This window comes from Podarcis liolepis, assembly GCF_965112155.1.
Source record: "Podarcis liolepis genome assembly, chromosome: 1".
In the NCBI taxonomy this organism is placed as follows: domain Eukaryota; kingdom Metazoa; phylum Chordata; class Lepidosauria; order Squamata; family Lacertidae; genus Podarcis; species Podarcis liolepis.
The window spans coordinates 100295698-100314266 of record NC_139554.1 but is presented as its reverse complement, the minus strand read 5'-3'; the positions used below and the strand labels follow the sequence as shown (position 1 = coordinate 100314266).

At 41.1% G+C, this 18569-nt stretch overlaps 1 protein-coding gene across 9 annotated transcripts in view; it reads left to right on the top strand.

The window, feature by feature from the left end:
- GTDC1 (glycosyltransferase like domain containing 1) overlaps positions 1–18569 on the top strand; it is a 222994-nt gene that overhangs the window by 25961 nt on the left and 178464 nt on the right. Inside the window, exon 1 of one of the 9 annotated variants that reach the window (XM_083494345.1) lies at positions 7322–7468. The exons of 7 other annotated variants lie outside the window; for them this stretch is intronic. In XM_083494345.1, the coding sequence (XP_083350471.1) occupies positions 7441–7468 (28 nt within the window). In that variant the 5' untranslated portion in view covers positions 7322–7440. Of the gene's footprint in view, positions 1–7321; positions 7469–9677; positions 9796–18569 lie in introns of those variants that run through there. One more of the 9 variants, XM_083494349.1, reaches the window with a different exon arrangement.

Below are 18569 nucleotides of genomic sequence, written 5' to 3'. Positions count from 1 at the left end.
CTCCAGTACACAAGCACCATGTGTACAGTTTTAATGTCCACTGCACCTGGAAAGTAGGCTTTATAACTATGCGGAAAGTCCCCTCAGCCTTTAATCAGCAGTTTTCCATATCTAAATCTGAAATACAGAAGCTGAAATCATTAGTCATTCAGTGAAGAAATGAATAATAGAAACTGCAAGAATAATGTGGAAGAAGTTTCATCTAATTGAGAAAGTAGGTGATGCCCAAATTTGTGTTGCTTCGCTCTTTGTGAAGTAGCAGTTTCAATATCAGAATCAGGCCAGCCTTGCTGTGTCAAGATATAAGCTATGTGTACAAAACAAAAAAATTGGAGTATTTGATACCAAACTCTGTAGATTGGGCTGCAATCCTGTGTATACCCACCTACAACTAAGGCCCATTCAATACTTCAGGATGTCCAATACATATGCATAGGGTTGTGTAGTAACTTTCAGCTCTTGTTTTAATTGAGATAAGCAATTGGATGTTAGAAATCAAAGACCTGAACCCATTTGTGTATGTGTCTGTTCCTTTACATTTGTGGAACTTGGATTCCTTTAATTGGCTCAAGGGATTTCTACAGGGGGGAAGGGCAAATAAAGAAAGTATAACTAGTATTCTGGTGACTGAGAGGTGGTAAGGCTTGACTTCTGAGAAACTAGGTTTGCCCCTCTCTTGTTCATCATTGGGGTGACTTCACATCCAAACATCTTTCTGTTTGCAGCTGAAGTTACTCTTGTTTCCTAACCTCCCTTCACCCTCTCCAGGCCTTAATTAGTTGCACTTTTATTCATTCATTTAGAAAGGTGAAAAATTGCTGCTGTTAAGGTTTCCTCCATGTCCTGTGAGTTAAAGAGTTAAAAATTGAAAGAAAAATACCTTCTTAAAGGCTCATAAGATGTGCTTGTTAAGGGAATCAGTCCTTGGAATAAAATACGTCTTCCAGTATAATGGATAGTCAGATGAGAAGGCCACAGCAGGATATGGACAAAAAATAACCTTCCACTGCTTGTCACCCTGCAACTGATACTCCGAGGAATATTCCTTCTCAACCTGGAGGTTCTGTTTAGCTGATTTGCCTAATGCCTTTGGACAACAACCATAACTAAGGAAAGGTGTTTTTCAGCATTAATGAAAAAGTTTACAAAAAATGTGAGTGGATTAGGTTCAGTGGTGATCTAGTTGACGAAGCAAGCACAGTGATGCCCTGTTGAGCCTGTGTATAAGATCCTTGCAGATGGGAGATTTGAATTAATTGTAATCAATAGGTGCATTTTCCTGAGTCATAACAAAAGTTCTGTAATTGTCAGTGAGGGAAGATAACAGTGATTTGCTGTCCAAATCACAAGCTGTGTCATAACACTATAATAACACTATTTGCAGGTACAGTTTCAAAATGCTGTGGCATTTTTCTCACTTACGCCTTGAACTCGAGCTATTCCCCCCCCCTTTTTTAAATATGACACTGTCTGCTCATTTTCCTTTTGAGCACTGGGTCCCACCTTCGAACTCTGCAAATTAAGCATGCAGTCAAAAGCCCCATTCTATTTGGAATTTCATGAAGAAGAATTATAAATGCTGATCATCAGTTGTATTAACAGCAGAACCCCTTTTAACCACAAAGTATCTAGGAATTGACTTATTACCAAAATAAAAACCATTGCACACCCCAGCTGCTTCTTCCCTTCTTAATTTCCAGCAATTAATTTATTGCCAAAATAAAAGCACTCCACACCCCAGCTTTTTCTCCCCAATTAATTTATTAGCCAAATAAAATCAGTGAACACCTCAGCTATTTCTCCCCTCTCAAAATCCAGCAATTCATTTATTAACAGGAAATCATTGCAACTCCCAGCCCTTTCTTCCCCTTCCCCTTCTTCGTTTCCAGTCCAGTAATTAATTTCCTATAACAAGTTTTATTTATAATTTCTATTGCTTTTTTTATTAGCGTGCTACATTTCTGACCCCATTAATGCTGGAGAGCCAAGCTGGAATAGTGGCTAGAGAGTTGGACTTGGATGTGTTAAATTCAGGCACAAATCCGAGCTTGGCTAGGGAGAATACTGGATGGCTTTGGGCAAGCCATCTCTCATGTATACTTTTGTCCGCCTCCCCAACTTCACAGGCCTGTAGGCTTCTTCTATGAAGTACTGAGTGCCTTGGCAGATGGATAGAATACAAATACCATGAACCATAGCCACACTGTGAGGTGCTTTGGTGGTGTGCAGGTCACTCAGTGGCTGTCCAAGCAAAGAAGGATAGATTGTGCTGTTATCAAGTTTTCAGTAATGAAAGCTTCTAGGGCTGGAAGCGAGGAACTGTTAAGTGGTGTGTATTCAGACCAAGTGAAAGATGGCTACCATTCGCAGGTTGGTTCCTATAGTTCTGATTTGGGTATTTATTTGTTTTTAAAACCATCCTCCTGATAGTTGATAACTCAATTTTAAGAACACATTCCAGTGGAAAGAAGCTTCCAGGGAGAAAAGTTAACTGTTAGCTAGCTTTTCCTAAGCTATCTCTTATCTAGGAAGAGTTTTACATGTGCCTCCCAGCTAAGAGTCCCACACAGGCGGCTTCTGATCTAAGCTCTGAAACCACCTTCACAGTTTCACATGGTTCCAACCTGGCAAAGGTATACAATCAAAAGGATAAAGAAACGTTAAAAAGGAAAAATAAGGTGAAACAGTGAATGAGTAAAAAAAAGCAAGCTCAAAATTACAGAGATGGCCTGCCAAGCTCAAAAAGATTTTTTGCTGTTTTGCTGAACTCCACTGGGAAGTATGTAAGTTGCTCGTCGGAGGGCCACAGCCTACTCAGTTCATAAATCATTTGTCTTCAGTGTCATGCTTTCAGTTTTGTATCACTTTCAAAACAGCTTCCACATCCTACCAAAGAGATAACAGTATTGCATTAATTCCTCAGAGTGTGTGTAGATAAGCATGCACACGTATGCTTTCCTTTTGCAATTCTGTGCACTTGGAATTTTATGCAGATTGTGGAAGGAGGCGTAGGATTTGGTCTCCCCAAAATCTCTTACTTGTGTCTTGTGTTCATGAAAATCTGTTTTAAAACAGTACTTGCCAGGTATGTAAACAGCTCCTTTGTTCATCCAGTGGAGCATCTGTCTTCTTTCTACATGGTCACATGTCTATTCCTTATGTCTTCCATTTTCCTGCGTAAAGGTTGCTCATCTACTCCTTTCCCCATGACCACACACACTAAGATAATAAAAATGAAACGCAGGGTTTGGAATGAAATATCAATGCAAAAGAAGCCAGTTTTATTGACACACATAACTTGTGCTTTGTAGCCCAAAATCTTCCTTTAAAAAAATTAGTTTAAACACGCCTTAGTGCATTAGTTTGTTCGAATTACCTGGATTTTAGCATAGTGGAATTTACTTAGTTTGTGATGTTTTATGGAGAACAGTTGACTTGCAAATTGCTTTGATACCAGTGGCAGCCGGTGAACAATGCGGCTTGACAGCTACATGAAGGCAGGACTGAGGGGGTCAGAGAGTCAAAATCAAGATTGTCTTAGGACATGGGTACAGAACTGGGACTGGCTGGAGGGCCAGTTAGTTATTTTCACTACCTCTTGTGAATAAAATTTGGCAGATGGGCGGGATCACCCACCTGCCCGTCATCCAATGTCACAATGTTTGTTTGTTTGTTTGTTTGCTCTGCATACATCATGAGAGTGCTTTGAAAAGTACAGTGCAAGACCCTCTTGAGAAACCACAGCAAAATCTGACAATCGGTTGATTCTCGGGTACTGTATTGAGAAACCAGTTTCAAATTGCTGTCTTGTACAGCAGTTTGCACGGGGCTCTCTACAAGACCCAACAACCAGCTGCTAGCTCTCTTTGCATAGAGGGTTGCAGGAACAGTCGATCAGCAAATCCACTTTTGACTGAGCCAGATTTTTACCTGCCCCACACCTGATGATGCTGGGTGTAGCACAGGTGAGTGGTCTTGTGGCCAAATTGGGTAGCTTGGTGGGCTGGAGGTTCCCTGCCTCTTCCTTAGAATGAAGGGAATCTGGTTGACTTTGAATGAAGGGACTCCTGTGCCTTTGGTGACATATCATAGAATAGAATCATAGAATCATAGAGTTGGAAGAGACCACAAGGGCCATCCAGTCCAACCCCCTGCCAAGCAGGAAACACCACCAGAGCACTCCTGACATATGGTTGTCAAGCCTCTGCTTAAAGACCTCCAAAGAAGGAGACTCCACCACACTCCTTGGCAGCAAATTCCACTGTCGAACAGCTCTTACTGTCAGGAAGTTCTTCCTAATGTATGGTTTTATTGACACATATACTGTATACAGATTATACATGAGATGGACAGGCTCACAACATCAGCATGCCAACAGATACTGCTACCCACTTAGATTTCTAGAGAGCTTTTCAGGGTCCTAGGGCCCAGCAAAATCAGGCCTGTGTGTGTTCCCAGCTAGGCTTGGGTCAAGTTTTCTCTTATACTCATTGGGAGGAGTTCACTGTTCACTGACTGAGGTGATTATTCCACCAGGACAAGCATTTCAATTTCCAGATGGAATGATCAGCTTTCTCCTACTCCTATATGCTGTTCCTGGGGTTCTCCCAACCCCCCGGACAAATTTCAGGGAGTATGGAAAGGAGGACGGGGGAAAAGCTTTGTTGTGTAAGTGGAACAATTAGCTGAATGCCGCCCATTTCAGTGAGTGAATCTGTATAAGCAAAACAGCTACTTCTGTCAGTAGCCCAACCACCTGCCTGCCTGGCTCTCAGAACATGCTCTGCTGTGCAGTCTGTAAGGCAGGGGAAGCTTAGCCCACCCAGCCCACATCAGGTGCCATACATGACATCAGGTATGTGATGGGCAAAGGTGTGGCTTGGAAGGAGCAATCAGGAGCCTAAAGCTACCCTGTGCGCTCCCAGTTCCCCATCAGCTGATGGGCCTTCAAACCCTCCTCCTTGACGTTTATCCTTAAAACCATAGAGATGTATGTTTTCAATGGAAGTGCACATTTTGATATGGAGCAGAATTCAGCCTTCAGGGTTACTGAAATTTTGCAAAATAAAATGGTTATATCCACTTCAGGCATAGGATAACTGCAAGGGCAATATTCTCTAAGTAAAATAAAAAATTGCAGATCTTTGCTACAATGTTATGATTTGTAATGTTATGCCTTATTCGGTTTGCAAAATAACTAATGTTTTTGTTACAACATGCACGCACACACACACAAACTCTACGTAGGATGAACACTACAATTTAATTCAACTTGTAGAAGTAATTTTGTTCACTATTCACTTTCAAAGCATACACTGCATTCTCAACTGCTGCTTCTGTTTAGGAAACATCTTTTCAGAAGTTATAGCGCAATTCTCTTGGAATATAAAGTAGTTTCAGTATACTTAGATTGCTTTGGAGTAGATCAGCAAGTCGTTACAGTGAAAGCTTTCAAGAGGCAATACATTAGGAAAAAAGCAGCAGTAGAGATACCTGTAGAGAGCACCAGGCGTGCCCTAAAGCAATAGACAATAATTAGTTGCCTTATTCCCATGCAAACTCTCCCAAGTGTTGATGTTTATAAAATTCAGAGATCAGTGGAATATCGTCCTCAAACTCTGCCTGCTGAAGTTGTTTACGCCCATTCAATTTTTAATATACCTATAAGATGCTTTGATGAGGGCACTTAGCCCGGAGAGACTTGCATGCTTTATCACACCTCTAGTGATTCCCACCCCCCAAGAAAAAAAGTAAGAGGAGTTGATCAGAGTATTCAAAGTTACACTTCAGAATTAATAACAACATATTAACAAAGTGTTTCCTAGGGTTTCATCTTCCAGTTTCAATGATTGAATATGATCTTTGTAGCTTCCAGTGTGGCTGGAGTGTGAAGTTCCTGCTGTCAACAATATCTGCAGTGGTAATGGCTACCAACTGTTTGTGGATATCTGATTTGTTAATTATTAGGTTCCTGCTTCAGCTGAAGTAAGAAATCCTGGAGTCTTCCATGTGACTTGACATCCTATAGCAGGATACTATAATTTGTGTAATTTGTTCACTGTGGTTTGGTAAGGATACATTACTTGAAAATAGTCCTTTAATTTTTTTAAAAAGGATATTTTTCTGTCTGTTCTGCATACACGTTTATATTCTAATTGTCCCTGTTTACAGTCTCCTGTGGAGACTGTGGAACCAACTTTTCCTCAGTGTTGCAATATACAAAGACTCCTGATATAGATGGCACTGGTAGGGACTGCTAATCAGAGTAGCAACCTGATTGCTGGTTTGTAGTGATGGCCACCATCTTGGATGGCTTTAAAAGAGAATTGGGCAACTTTGTGGATGGTAAAGCTATCAGTGGCTTCCAGCCATGATGGCTGCGTACAGCACTACAGTACTGAAGATTTTCTCTGAATGCTGGTTGCTAGGAAACACAATTGGGGACCATACTCTTGAGCTAATGTCCTGCTTGCAGATTTTCCATGGGCATCTGGTTGACCACTGTGAGAATGGGTTGCTGAACTAGCTGTACCTTTGGTCTGATCTAACAAGGCTCTGGTTTTTGGGGAGAGAGAAAAACCAACCACTGCTCCGTTGTGTATAAAATTGTAGGAGAATTTCACTTAGAGAATAAAGCCTCTGCGTTCTCTTTGCCCATTCCACATGTTCCAAAATATTATTTAACCCCCATGGGGGTGGGAAGAACATGTAGCCCTCCAAATGTTGGGACTTCCAGTTCCCAGCATGGCCTGTGGTCTGGGAAGGGAGTTGTAGTCCAACATCATCTGATGCAGCAGGGAGGGGAATTGGCTTTGGAGGAGGTGTACACTCAGATGCATTTCCCGAAGTGCAATTCCTGTCTTCCTGTCTCCCTCCTAAAAAATCATGACCCTCTAAGAATGCAACAGTGTATTCTCTTACAGTGGTACCTCGGGTTAAGAACTTAATTCGTTCTGGAGGTCTGTTCTTAACCTGAAACTGTTCTTAACCTGAAGCACCACTTTAGCTAATGGGGCCTCCCGCTGCTGCTGCGCCGCTGCTGTGCGATTTCTGTTCTCATCCTAAAGCAAAGTTCTTAACCTGAGGTACTATTTCTGCGTTAGCGGAGTCTGTAACCCGAAGCGTCTGTAACCCGAAGCATCTGTAACCTGAGGTACCGCTGTACATTAATGTCACTTTTACAGAACTGAGTTAGTGACTAGGTCTCAAAAAGCATCTAGGATAATAGCAATCCATTATGGAAGATGTTGCACCGTTGTCACTTTTTTCTCCATGTAGGCACTGATATTACTCTTTTCCACAAGCGTGGAGGACACCGCAGCAAGAAGCAGCTCTTCTCTATGGAGAATTGCATGCTGACATGTGCAGAGATGCTCAGTCACATGACACACTCCAGGGGTGCCTGCAACATAAAGACTTGCCCTCCTCACATCCATCATAATGATGGACATTTCTCACCTTCATAAAGGTACCTTAGTTATATTATTCCTTTGAAAAGTAACATTAGTTGGGTCATTAGATAGCCACCAGATCTACTATTCAAAAGCTTAGGAGTTATTGATTGATTGAATTTTAAGAAGACCCCATAAAATAAATAAATATATATTTATTTGAATGTTGCAGCTTGCTCTACATCATACTATAAGGGTTTAGTGTCATCAAAAAGCTGTGGCTTCCTCCACACACACTCAAGTGCGCATGTGTTATTTTTGGTTTATTTTCTGTACCTATTGTGAACAGGCATCATCTGTGAAGAATTTTTTTAAAAAAGATTTTGATAGTGGCATTGAACTAAGTAGCAAATGTTAACAACTGATGAATGATTTACATTTGTTCCAGCTGTGAACATGTCAGCTGTCCTTTGCTTTCTAATAATAGGTGTTTCTTGATTGTTTTTGTTTGATTTCCAAGTATATGTCATTTGTTAACATTGAGCCCTCAACCGGCATATCCTGTGTAAAACTAGTATGCTAAAGCATAAACTCGACAGTTACCTATTTATATAGAGAAATATTATTTATTGGAGTTGGAGAAGCTGTACAAAAGCCTTCAGGGTTTTTAATTTTGTTTAATTAATATATTATTTTCCTAAAAATATTTTCTCTCTCACTGAAAAAAAAAATCTTGTTGATGGTGATATGAAAGACTGATTGTGTGTGTATGTGTGTGTGTGTGTGTACACACACACACACACACACACCAATCTATCTTAATATTTTATTGCAGCACTATAATGTGTTATAGAGGTGGACAAGGCTGCAGATTGAAATGTGGATCATCCAGATTGTTCCTTTCCCTAGACCATATGGTCTAGTTCTAAAAGCCTTTTGTACACTGTCTGTTCAGTTAATTGTAAACTCAGTCTTTAACATACCTAATAAAATATAAGTGGACAGATAGGCAAACTCTAGATATTCTTGGAGCACCCAGGGAATGTTAGCCATGTCAGTGTAAGAAATTTCCAGTGTCCTCATATTTGGTGAAGATTTATTGCCAGTGAACATCTTTGAATGTTGTATTTTTTTCCTATACATGAATGCAAACTTTCATGTTTTTTTGATCACATACCTTAGAAGCTCACGTTTCTATGGGCAAGAGAGCCATCGTCTCAATGAAAAATGCGTAAGAAAGAGAGAGGCTTTAATATACTACAGAACATTTCAGCGTAGTGTTATTCCTCCAGCAGACAGCCCTCTGCCAGTGGGTGATGTATGGTAACAAGTAAGATTTATGACAGATGGATAGTAGGATTGCTAATACACCTACACAACTTCTAGCTTCTAGTGTTCTCTGTGCCTGATAGGTTTTGTCTTCACATCCTGTTCTTTTGTTGCCCTTTGCATGGTCTTGAGACTATGAGACTGAGCATCTTAATTTGCTTTGTTGCAGATGGTTTATTCTGCTCTTGATTTAAGACAGACTGCACAGAGCCAGACATCAATAGCCATAGTACCTGCTTGGAAATAACCTGTATTAGCCATTGGCAAATTTATTAGTTCTGTAGCTTCTTAACTGCAAAGAACCCAAGGTTAGGAAAGGCTGCTGTAGACACTACTGAAACCATGGCGATGGCGAATGAATTTACAAAGTTGAGTATTGAGCACAGGGGGGAAGAAAGCAATTAAGCCACTCTAAAGCATGGTTTGCTGGTTTTGAAGCTGAAACCATGGTGTGGGTATGGTTAGTACAAACCTCTGGGGTGAATTATTCTTATAGGTCCCAATTTATGATTAAGCAGGGCACAGGGAGTTCCATTTAGTGACAAACGTTATTTCAACTTCATTATTTATATAAGGGATTACCAAAAAGGTGCCCAAGGGCACCAGTTCCTCCTATGGCAACTGCAAAAGTCTCAGTAAATATCCTCTCAAAAATCCACAATGCTCAGTTTCTGTTTTTAGTGGCTCAGCCTCTCCTACATAGAAGCTGCCTTAATAGCTTCTGCCTGAATAGATTCCCATCTATTTTGAACAGAGAAGAGGTACACAGAGCTTCTCTCTGTGAGGGAGCATGGTACACGCCTTTCCTCACATTGATTGCAGGGAGCGCATTTCTGCACCATTCTGTGCTCTTTTAGATGTGGCATCCATTTTGTGCTATGCTCTCAACACAGCCATTTTGTGACTGCTGCCCACGGCACTCCCAGATATGCCCCCTGGCTGAAAAAGGTTGGCGACCTGTGATTTGTATAGCATTGTCAGCATTCATGGAGCTTTGCTTAAGTATAAGAGGGCATTTCTGAGGGAAGGAATCGTGCTTTTCTGTTATATAATGCCCCCTTGAAAGAGAGGAGAGGTGAGGAAATCATAAGTGGTCTGGGACTTTTGGATTGGATCAGAATTTGCATTCTGGAATTGGTTTGGTTTTGCCCTTTCTTTCCTAATGGACATTTATGTTATTTATTGATTTATTGATTTATTAGATTTAGATACTGCCCTTCACCAAAAGATCTCAGAACAGTTCAGAAGATAAAAAGTTGATATAAAAGCACAAATAAATAGTTAAAGAACCAACAAAGCAATACCTCCCCCCACAAAGACATTTAAAAGGCCATAGAATGTGAATCAGCCTAAGACCTGGTTGCAGAGGAGCGTTTTTGCCTGGCGCCTAAAGATATACAGTGGTACCTCGGGTTACATACGCTTCAGGTTACAGACTCCGCTAACCCAGAAAATAGTACTTCAGGTTAAGAACTTTGCTTCAGGATGAGAACAGAAACCGTGCTCTGGCGGCGTGGCAGCAGCAGGAGGCCCCATTAGCTAAAGTGGTGCTTCAGGTTAAGAACAGATTGAGGTTAAGAACGGACCTGTGGAACGAATTAAGTACTTAACCCGAGGTACCACTGTATAAGGAAGGCACCAGACAAACCTCCCTGTGGAGAGCATTTCACAAATGGGGAGCCACTGCAGAAAAGGCCCATTCTTGTGTTGCCACCCTCTAGACTGGAGGAGGCAAACGGAAGGGCTTCAGATGATGAACATAGAGTCTAGGTCAGTTTATATGGGGAGAAGCAGTCCTTGAGGTATTGTGCCTGTAGCTGTCCTTGAGGTACTGCACGTGTAGTGATGACAAACCTGTTCATGCACACCTCTTTTCTCTGGATCAAACAAAAAATGCATTTTATTCCCCTACTTTTGTTCCTGAAATGTCACTTTAGGAAGTCGTATAAAAATCTGAATACCAGATGCTGAGCATGTGAAATTGCAGTAATTTTTAAGCCATGCGCAAAACTTTACTGGTTTATAGCAGCACCATTGACAAAACACCATTGAGAATGATTGGCTAGGTGAAAATACTCCTATGTGGAGTAAAGTTGCAACTTTCTCCCCACTTTCCTATTATTTTAACCTAGGTGAAAAAACATTTAATTGCTACTGTGGATATTAGATATTGAAAAACATACGACAGCTGCAGCCTGTTTTTCATGTTATGCAAAGGAACACATTATCCATTTTTCCTCTAAAGTGAGTAACCCAAGTTTCAAAAGAGAAAAAGCACCTGTTAAGCATGAAAAGTGAGAAATGAGAGAAACACAATTTGCCTGCTTCTTTTGAAACTTCTGAGCTCATCAGAGGTGTACAGATTTCTTGTTTTCATGTTCCATGTGTTGGCAGCAAGCGCACTCAGGAATGGACATTTTTCAGCCAGAAAATATTGGAGCTCCACAGTCTTATGGCATGTCATGCATGCCAGTAAAATTAGAGGCTTGTCACATGTGCAAGCACGCATCTTGATTTTGGTATGATGTCACTCTGAATCACATATGTATCTGTGGGCAGAAACCCCAGACCCTGTTTACTACTGATGCATAGAAACTGAAACCGAAGGAGCTGTGTGTATAACAATTTCAGTGTGCATGTGAGTGAGAAGATTCTCAGCAAGGTTTACAAGACCGTTCTTGAATATACTTGGTTGGATCCAGCCTTAAACATGTTTTGAGTAGTGTCACTGATTTCAGAGGATCAGCTTGTGGTTAGTCTGAAGAGAGCTAAACCTAAGCCAAGCCAGGCCATTACTTACCTTAATGCAACACAGCACCAGAACATCGGTGGAGGAGCAAAGCTCTCCTTGGAACCTGCACACTTAACACTAAACCATGGTTTAGCATGGCATGGAAATCAGGCCACTGCGACTCTTTTATACCTCATAATACTCAACACAATATTGTCAACACAGATCAAACATTTGCCTCTTTTTAAAGCAAAGGGACTTGTGCTTTGGTAGTAGCTCATTATGAATAACCAGGAAAGTGCACACTGCTTCGGGATAATCACATTTGCTTTGAAACATGGACTGGGTGGGTACAGTGGGTACCACTGCCTTCTTGAAGTAGAACTCCTGATTTCAAGTGCCCAAGGATGATTCCAGATGATAGTTTTTAAGCAAAGGTTGACACTTAACTTCTAGTTACAGATAGGTAGCCGTGTTGGTCTGCCATAGTCAAAATAAAAAAAATCCTTCCAGTAGCACCTTAAAGACCAACTAAGTTAGCTCTTGGTATGAGCTTTCGTGTGCATGCACACTTCTTCAGATACCTTGGTAGAAGAAGTGTGCATGCACACGAAAGCTCATACCAAGACTTAACTTCTAGTTATTATCACTTCAATAATTCCTTTAGGAAGTGTTGCATGATTAAAGATGCACATTTCTCTTATAGTGCACACTGGTTTCCAGTTCAAACATGTACTTCTCAGCTAATACCTGTGACTGGCAAGCTCTGGGTAGGTTTCTGGGTTTTTTTCCTAATGCATTGTGAGTATTTGTGAGCTACTAGGCTCTCCATCAGGTTTTTGATTCCATCAAGCTCAATATTGTCTGCTCTTGACTGGTGGTAGCAATCCAGGGTCTCAGGCTGAGCATCTTTCTTGTGACTTACTACTTGACCATGTTAGCCACAGATGCAAAGGGATGAACCTGGGACCTCCTGCATTCAAGGCATGTATCCTGCCACTGTGCTATGGCTCATGTGTGTGTCTCAACTAGGTAATGCTAATTAGGAAGTTTTTGTTTATAATTATGTGTTCAGGACAAGTGAGACCAAATGGCAGAAACATTTTATAATTAAAAAAAAACACACATTTTCTCAGTATTAGAGTTTTGTTTTTGTTTTTTAAAAACCCAGCAACCCCAAAAGATGGTAGTGGTCAAGTTATTTTTTTCCAGCTGTGTGATAAAAAATAGATTCATTTACTTTGAAGTCCATAGTGGCTGAAGAATTCAATTCATTAAAGAACTAAACTGAAAGACTGTGAGCTGAAAGGCAGCAAAACAAGAAATTTTCAACAAACATAACAGTGGCAGAAGTGCCTTGAAAAAGGGAAGACCCAGCAGGAATGAACTTGCTGGTTTCACCCCAAATCTGTGTTAGTGCTCCAAATTCTGCTGTTATTCTAAGGAAAAGCACTATACAAATACAAGTTGTTGTAAGTGCCTATAAATGTGTTGAAATAATAGGGATAAGAAGCTTCCTCAAGGTCTTTTTAATGATATCCTTTACTCCCAAGAAAATGCTGAATGCGTGGTACCAAAGCTTTGTGGTGGCTATTTTAAAATATAAAAGGAATTGTACACTGTGAGCTAATTATCACCCAATTAAGAGGAAATAGCATGTTATGAGATTCTGGAGGAAGATTATTGAAAACGTCTGTGAAATAGTTGAAATTTGGAAGGGTCATTATGGTTTTATGCTAGGCTGGAGTACAGCAGATGCTATGTGTTGCTGTTTACACGCAAGATATAGAAGCATTCAGAAATATTGTTGTTTAGTCGTTTAGTCGTGTCCGACTCTACGTGACCCCATGGACCAGAGCACGCCAGGCACTTCTGTCTTCCACAGTTTGGTCAGACTCATGTTTGTAGCTTCAAGAACACTGTCCAACCATCTCGTCCTCTGTCGTCCCCTTCTCCTTGTGCCCTCCATCTTTCCCAGCATCAGGGTCTTTTCCAGGGAGTCTTCTCTTCTCAGGAGGTGGCCAAAGTATTGGAGCCTCAGTTTCACGATCTGTCCTTCCAGTGAGCACTCAGGGCTAATTTCCTTAAGAATGGATACATTTGATCTTGCAGTCCATGGGACTCTCAAGAGTCTCCTCCAGCACCATAATTCAAAAGCATCAATTCTTCGGCGCTCAGCCTTCTTGATGGTCCAGCTCTCACTTCCATACATCACTACTGGGAAAACCATGGCTTTAACTATACGGACCTTTGTTGGCAAGGTGATGTCTCTGCTTTTTAAGATGCTGTCAAGGTTTGCCATCGCTTTTCTCCCAAGGAGCAGGCGTCTTTTAATTTCGTGACTGCTGTCACTATCTGCAGTGATCATGGAGCCCAAGAAAGTAAAATCTCTCACTGCCTCCATTTCTTCCCCTTCTATTTGCCAGGAGGTAATGGGACCAGTGGCCATGATCTTCGTTTTTTTGATGTTGAGCTTCAGACCATATTTTGCGCTCTCCTCTTTCACCCTCATTAAAAGGTTCTTTAATTCCTCCTCACTTTCTGCCATCAAGGTTGTGTCATCTGCATATCTGAGGTTGTTGATATTTCTTCCGGCGATCTTAATTCCGGCTTGGGATTCATCCAGCCCAGCCTTTCGCATGATGAATTCTGCATATAAGTTAAATAAGCAGGGAGACAATATGCAGCCTTGCCGTACTCCTTTCCCAATTTTGAACCAATCAGTTGTTCCATATCCAGTTCTAACTGTAGCTTCTTGTCCCACATAGAGATTTCTCAGGAGACAAATGAGGTGATCAGGCACTCTCATTTCTTTAAGAACTTGCCATAGTTTGCTGTGGTTGACACAGTCAAAGGCTTTTGCATAGTCAATGAAGCAGAAGTAGATGTCTTTCTGGAACTCTCTAGCTTTCTCCATAATCCAGCACATGTTTGCAATTTGGTCTCTGGTTCCTCTGCCTCTTCTAAATCCAGCTTGCACTTCTGGGAGTTCTCAGTCCACATACTGCTTGAGTCTTCCTTGTAGAATTTTAAGCATAGCCTTGCTACTAATCAGAAATATTAGTTGTAGTTAAGTATGCTTTGTGGATCTGGAATTGATAGTTGCTTATGCATAGGGAAGCTAGTATGGTTGAGTGTACAATGAGTGTGTATTGATTAGTAATCCAACAGTTTGCATTTTATATGTTGAGGCTGAGGAAGAAGCAGGGTGAAAAATGTGTGCAGCCAAAACTAGCAAAGGGTCTACTGGTCTTCTGGGTCCGACAACTTTACATGCCCTGAAATGCCTTTTGGATGTTAAAAATGCAGGGATCATTTATTTTGATGCCTGTAGCAGGCTCCTAAACTTAGTTAAATCTCCATTCTGGGGAAAGCTACACCTGCTGAATATCTGCCTCTTTTGCTGCTCTGAAAAGCACAGGAGCCAGCTGCATAGAACTTGTCCCCTGCATATGTGTAACAGGAGGCATCTTTCTAGATCAGTGCTTTCCAAATATTTTTGCCCACGGACCAGTTGAAAACTGCTGAGAGTCTTGCGGGACCACTTAATGATATGTGAGTATGCATGGGATTGCAGTTTCTCTATGCACCGCCCACCATTATGTCAACCTATTGTTAACTGCTGGCTCCCTGTTGTTAGCTGCCCTGCCTCTGCCCTGCACTCCCCAGTGGGTACCAGTTAGTGCTGGTGAGCTCCTTGTCACCATGACAGTATCTGAAGGGGACCGCTGGTGGGCCTACATCAGATCTTAGCACAGTGCCTTCTTGTTTACAGCAGTCATTCATATGATAAGTGAAAGTATACAAAGAGAATATGACTATTTCTAATGTATTGATATGCACTGAAGATTATTGGGACTTACTAATTAGCTTGAATCTGTAACAAAGGAACATTGACGATGTTAGAGTGAATATTAATAAGAACAAGGCTGATAATATCCTGAAGGTGACTTCAGGACGAGTTTAGAATAGTTGAACAATCTTGTTCATGTCTACTCATAAGTAAGCACCATTGAATTCAATAGGATTTTACTCCCATCTAAATGTGTAATGTATAGGATTTGCAACCTGATTATCATTTCAGTGGTAGTTTCTGACGATGATATCAATCTTTGAGGTGTCCAGAATAATACAAAAAGATAACATTGAATGAACTCAAAAACTTTTATTGGAAAATGCCTATAAATCTGTAATTTGGAATAATTATGTTTGTTTCCTCCCTCCCAAAAGCCAGTATTTGGAAAAATGCCGTGCCAATGTGATGAAGAGGGCTAGGAATTGTAGCTATTTGGCATTTTCACATTTGGCAGCATGTTAATTATTGTGTTTTTAATTTTGTACATGAAGAAATACATAACACTTGCTTACCTCAAAGGGATAATGTGAAGTTTTATAATGCTGGAAAAATTCCCTGGAGTCCCTGAGTGAAAGCAGACAACCAAACTGTTGTTGTTAATAATAAATAAATAAAAGGATAGAATACGACAAGCAGCAAAACGAAACAAAAAAATCTCTTCTTCTTCTCCAGATGAAAAAAGTGCATGCACCAAAAAAAGTCGGTTCAAAGTTAGGTAGGCATTTGCTTATCAATCACCACATTTTTATATAATTGAAGAATTGTATGATACACACTAGCCGTCCCCGTTTTTTCCTCCGAAGATCCTGTGTTACATTTTAAGACATAACAGTGGATCAATATTTTTTATATAGCCTTAACAATAATAGGAATTCCCTATTGTGCAGCCATAAAAACAAGATATTTTTCTGTCTATAAACCTTGCCTGTCTGTTTCCAATAGCGTCAAAGCGCTAATGCCTAGAGATGATGTGCTCTGGGGTAGTAAGTCAACAAGTTAAAAGTCCACCAAAGAGATGTCAAGTGCTTGTGTGTGAATTATGGGTGCTGCATAAATAGTAGTTCTATAAAAAGGAAGCCTGCTTCTTCATTTGGGAAAATGGGGACTGTTCACTCTTGTACCCTGCCCCGTATTGTTTAGATTGCAGCCAAAGTCTGTCTTCTTCCTTGAACCAGTAGCAAGTACAATCACTGCTTCTGTATCTGAAAACAAAGTACTCTGTGCAAGCTGGCAAGCATATGAGAGTGGCAAAGGTGGCATGCACTGCCTGAGTTGGCCCTGTCTCTGTAAACTGTTAGTTGCCCCTTTTCTGCATAGCTACAAGGATCCTACACAGTCTTCAGCTGTTCATTCCTTGGCCTATTCATGCACCCAGAGAAGCAGTAGAACCAGCCAGACCTCTAGCATCAAAAGTAGGACATTCACATGCTCAGGGACTAGTAGTAATGGTCTGTTCCTGTGCTGAATGCTCCCACCTAATGTTTTCACTGTGAAGGGTGCCTAGAAGTAGCCATTGATTGTGCATGTTGCACCGCCTTGGGGAGATCATTCCATGGGCAGGAAGCCACCCCTGAAAAGTCCCTTTCTTGCGTTGCCACTATCTGCACCTTTTTCTTCGGAGAAGGCACACAGAGAAGGACATCAGATGATGAATGCAGAGTCCTATTGGTTCATGTGGGGAGTGGTGGTCCTTGACTTACTGAGGTCTTGAGCTACATAAGGCTTCATGGGTCAAAACTAACACTTTGAACTGAGCCCGGAAAACCCTTTTCTCTCTTTCAAAAAAGGGCATGCTTCATTTATATGTAGCATGTGTTGAGAGACAATCACCACCACCACCACCATCATCAATAAAAATAAAAAAATAAAAATAAGCAGCAGCAACATTTAAAAAATATTTTGTTTGTTTATATACAATGCAGATTTAATCACTTCAAACTCATATGATTTTGATTTTCAGCCCTAATAACAATCCAGTGTTGCCTCAGCATTGACTTAACCTTATTGTTTCTAGCTTAAGATCACACTGGGGTGGGATGAAGTTTGCAAATTCCCAGGTAAGTTGCAAGTATTTTTATTTTTTTAAGCCCACGTTTAGTGACAGCTAAATCCCTAAAAGTTGGCCTCATTTCCTGAGCTCCCCATGGCTTGAAAGTGCTGTGAGGCAGCAGTTGGCGAATTTTGATAAATGTTTCAGGCATGCCAGTGGACATTATTAGGTGTCATCAGGCACCTGGCAAAATATCGTAAGGGTCTGCCGCGTGTCAGTGACGGTTGTAAATAAGCAGAGATGCATGACAGGTTCTACATTTAACGGCCAGAAAGCACACACCTTGGATGTGCTAATGCACAAGACACGGCAGAGTGCTTTAGCACATGGGGATCTGAGCACATCCTGGCTGTCAAGCACACTTCCTGAAGTGGATTTTTCAAGTGACTATAAAATGACTTCTCAGGAAGCTTTATCTGTACATTGAGGGATAGTAAACATGATGCCCTCCAGCCAGCATGGTCAATGGTTGTAGGTCACAATACCTGGAGGGACACCAATTTGGCTAGCCAAGGATGGTGGATTTGGGAGGGAAGGAGTAGAGCTCTGGTCTCTGAGATGGTTCCTTTAAGAAGGAAGTAAAGAATGGTAGCATCACAAAGCCTCGACTCTCCACTCTTAGGAATTGGGCTTCTAGCAGGTTATTAAACCACAATTTTTTTGCACATGCCTTTTAAGCTTCTGGGTTGGCTCCTTGATGCTGTGATTCCACCTAGTTACTGGGCCCTAAGGCAGCATGTTTTTACTCATGGCCTATGTGTATCCCTTTGAGCCTTCGTCATGGTGCAGGATGGAAAGGAGAAAAAGGTTCAGTTGAGTCATTTATATATTTAACACATGCATATACATATACACATTGTGTGTGTCTGTGTATTAGTGCAGATTTATAGAATACAATAACTATAGATTTACAGACCTGGATTATACCCTTGCCCCTTTTTAAACTCCTTAAAGGGTTAGATCCAGACTTTCGTGTTCTGCAAATGATGTGGCTCCTTCCATCCATGAAATGCGTTTGATCCAGGACTGGGATCTCCGTGGCTGAAGGGAGAAGAGTGACTTTTACCAATTTATTTCCCCGCCCTCCCACAACCTGCCTCTTGCACTCCAAAAACCAGCTCTAAGCATATCCAAACCCTCCTAGGAGCAAATTTTCATAGACAAGCAGCAACCCCAGAATGAAACTCTGCTCAGAAGATGCTGCTGTTGGTG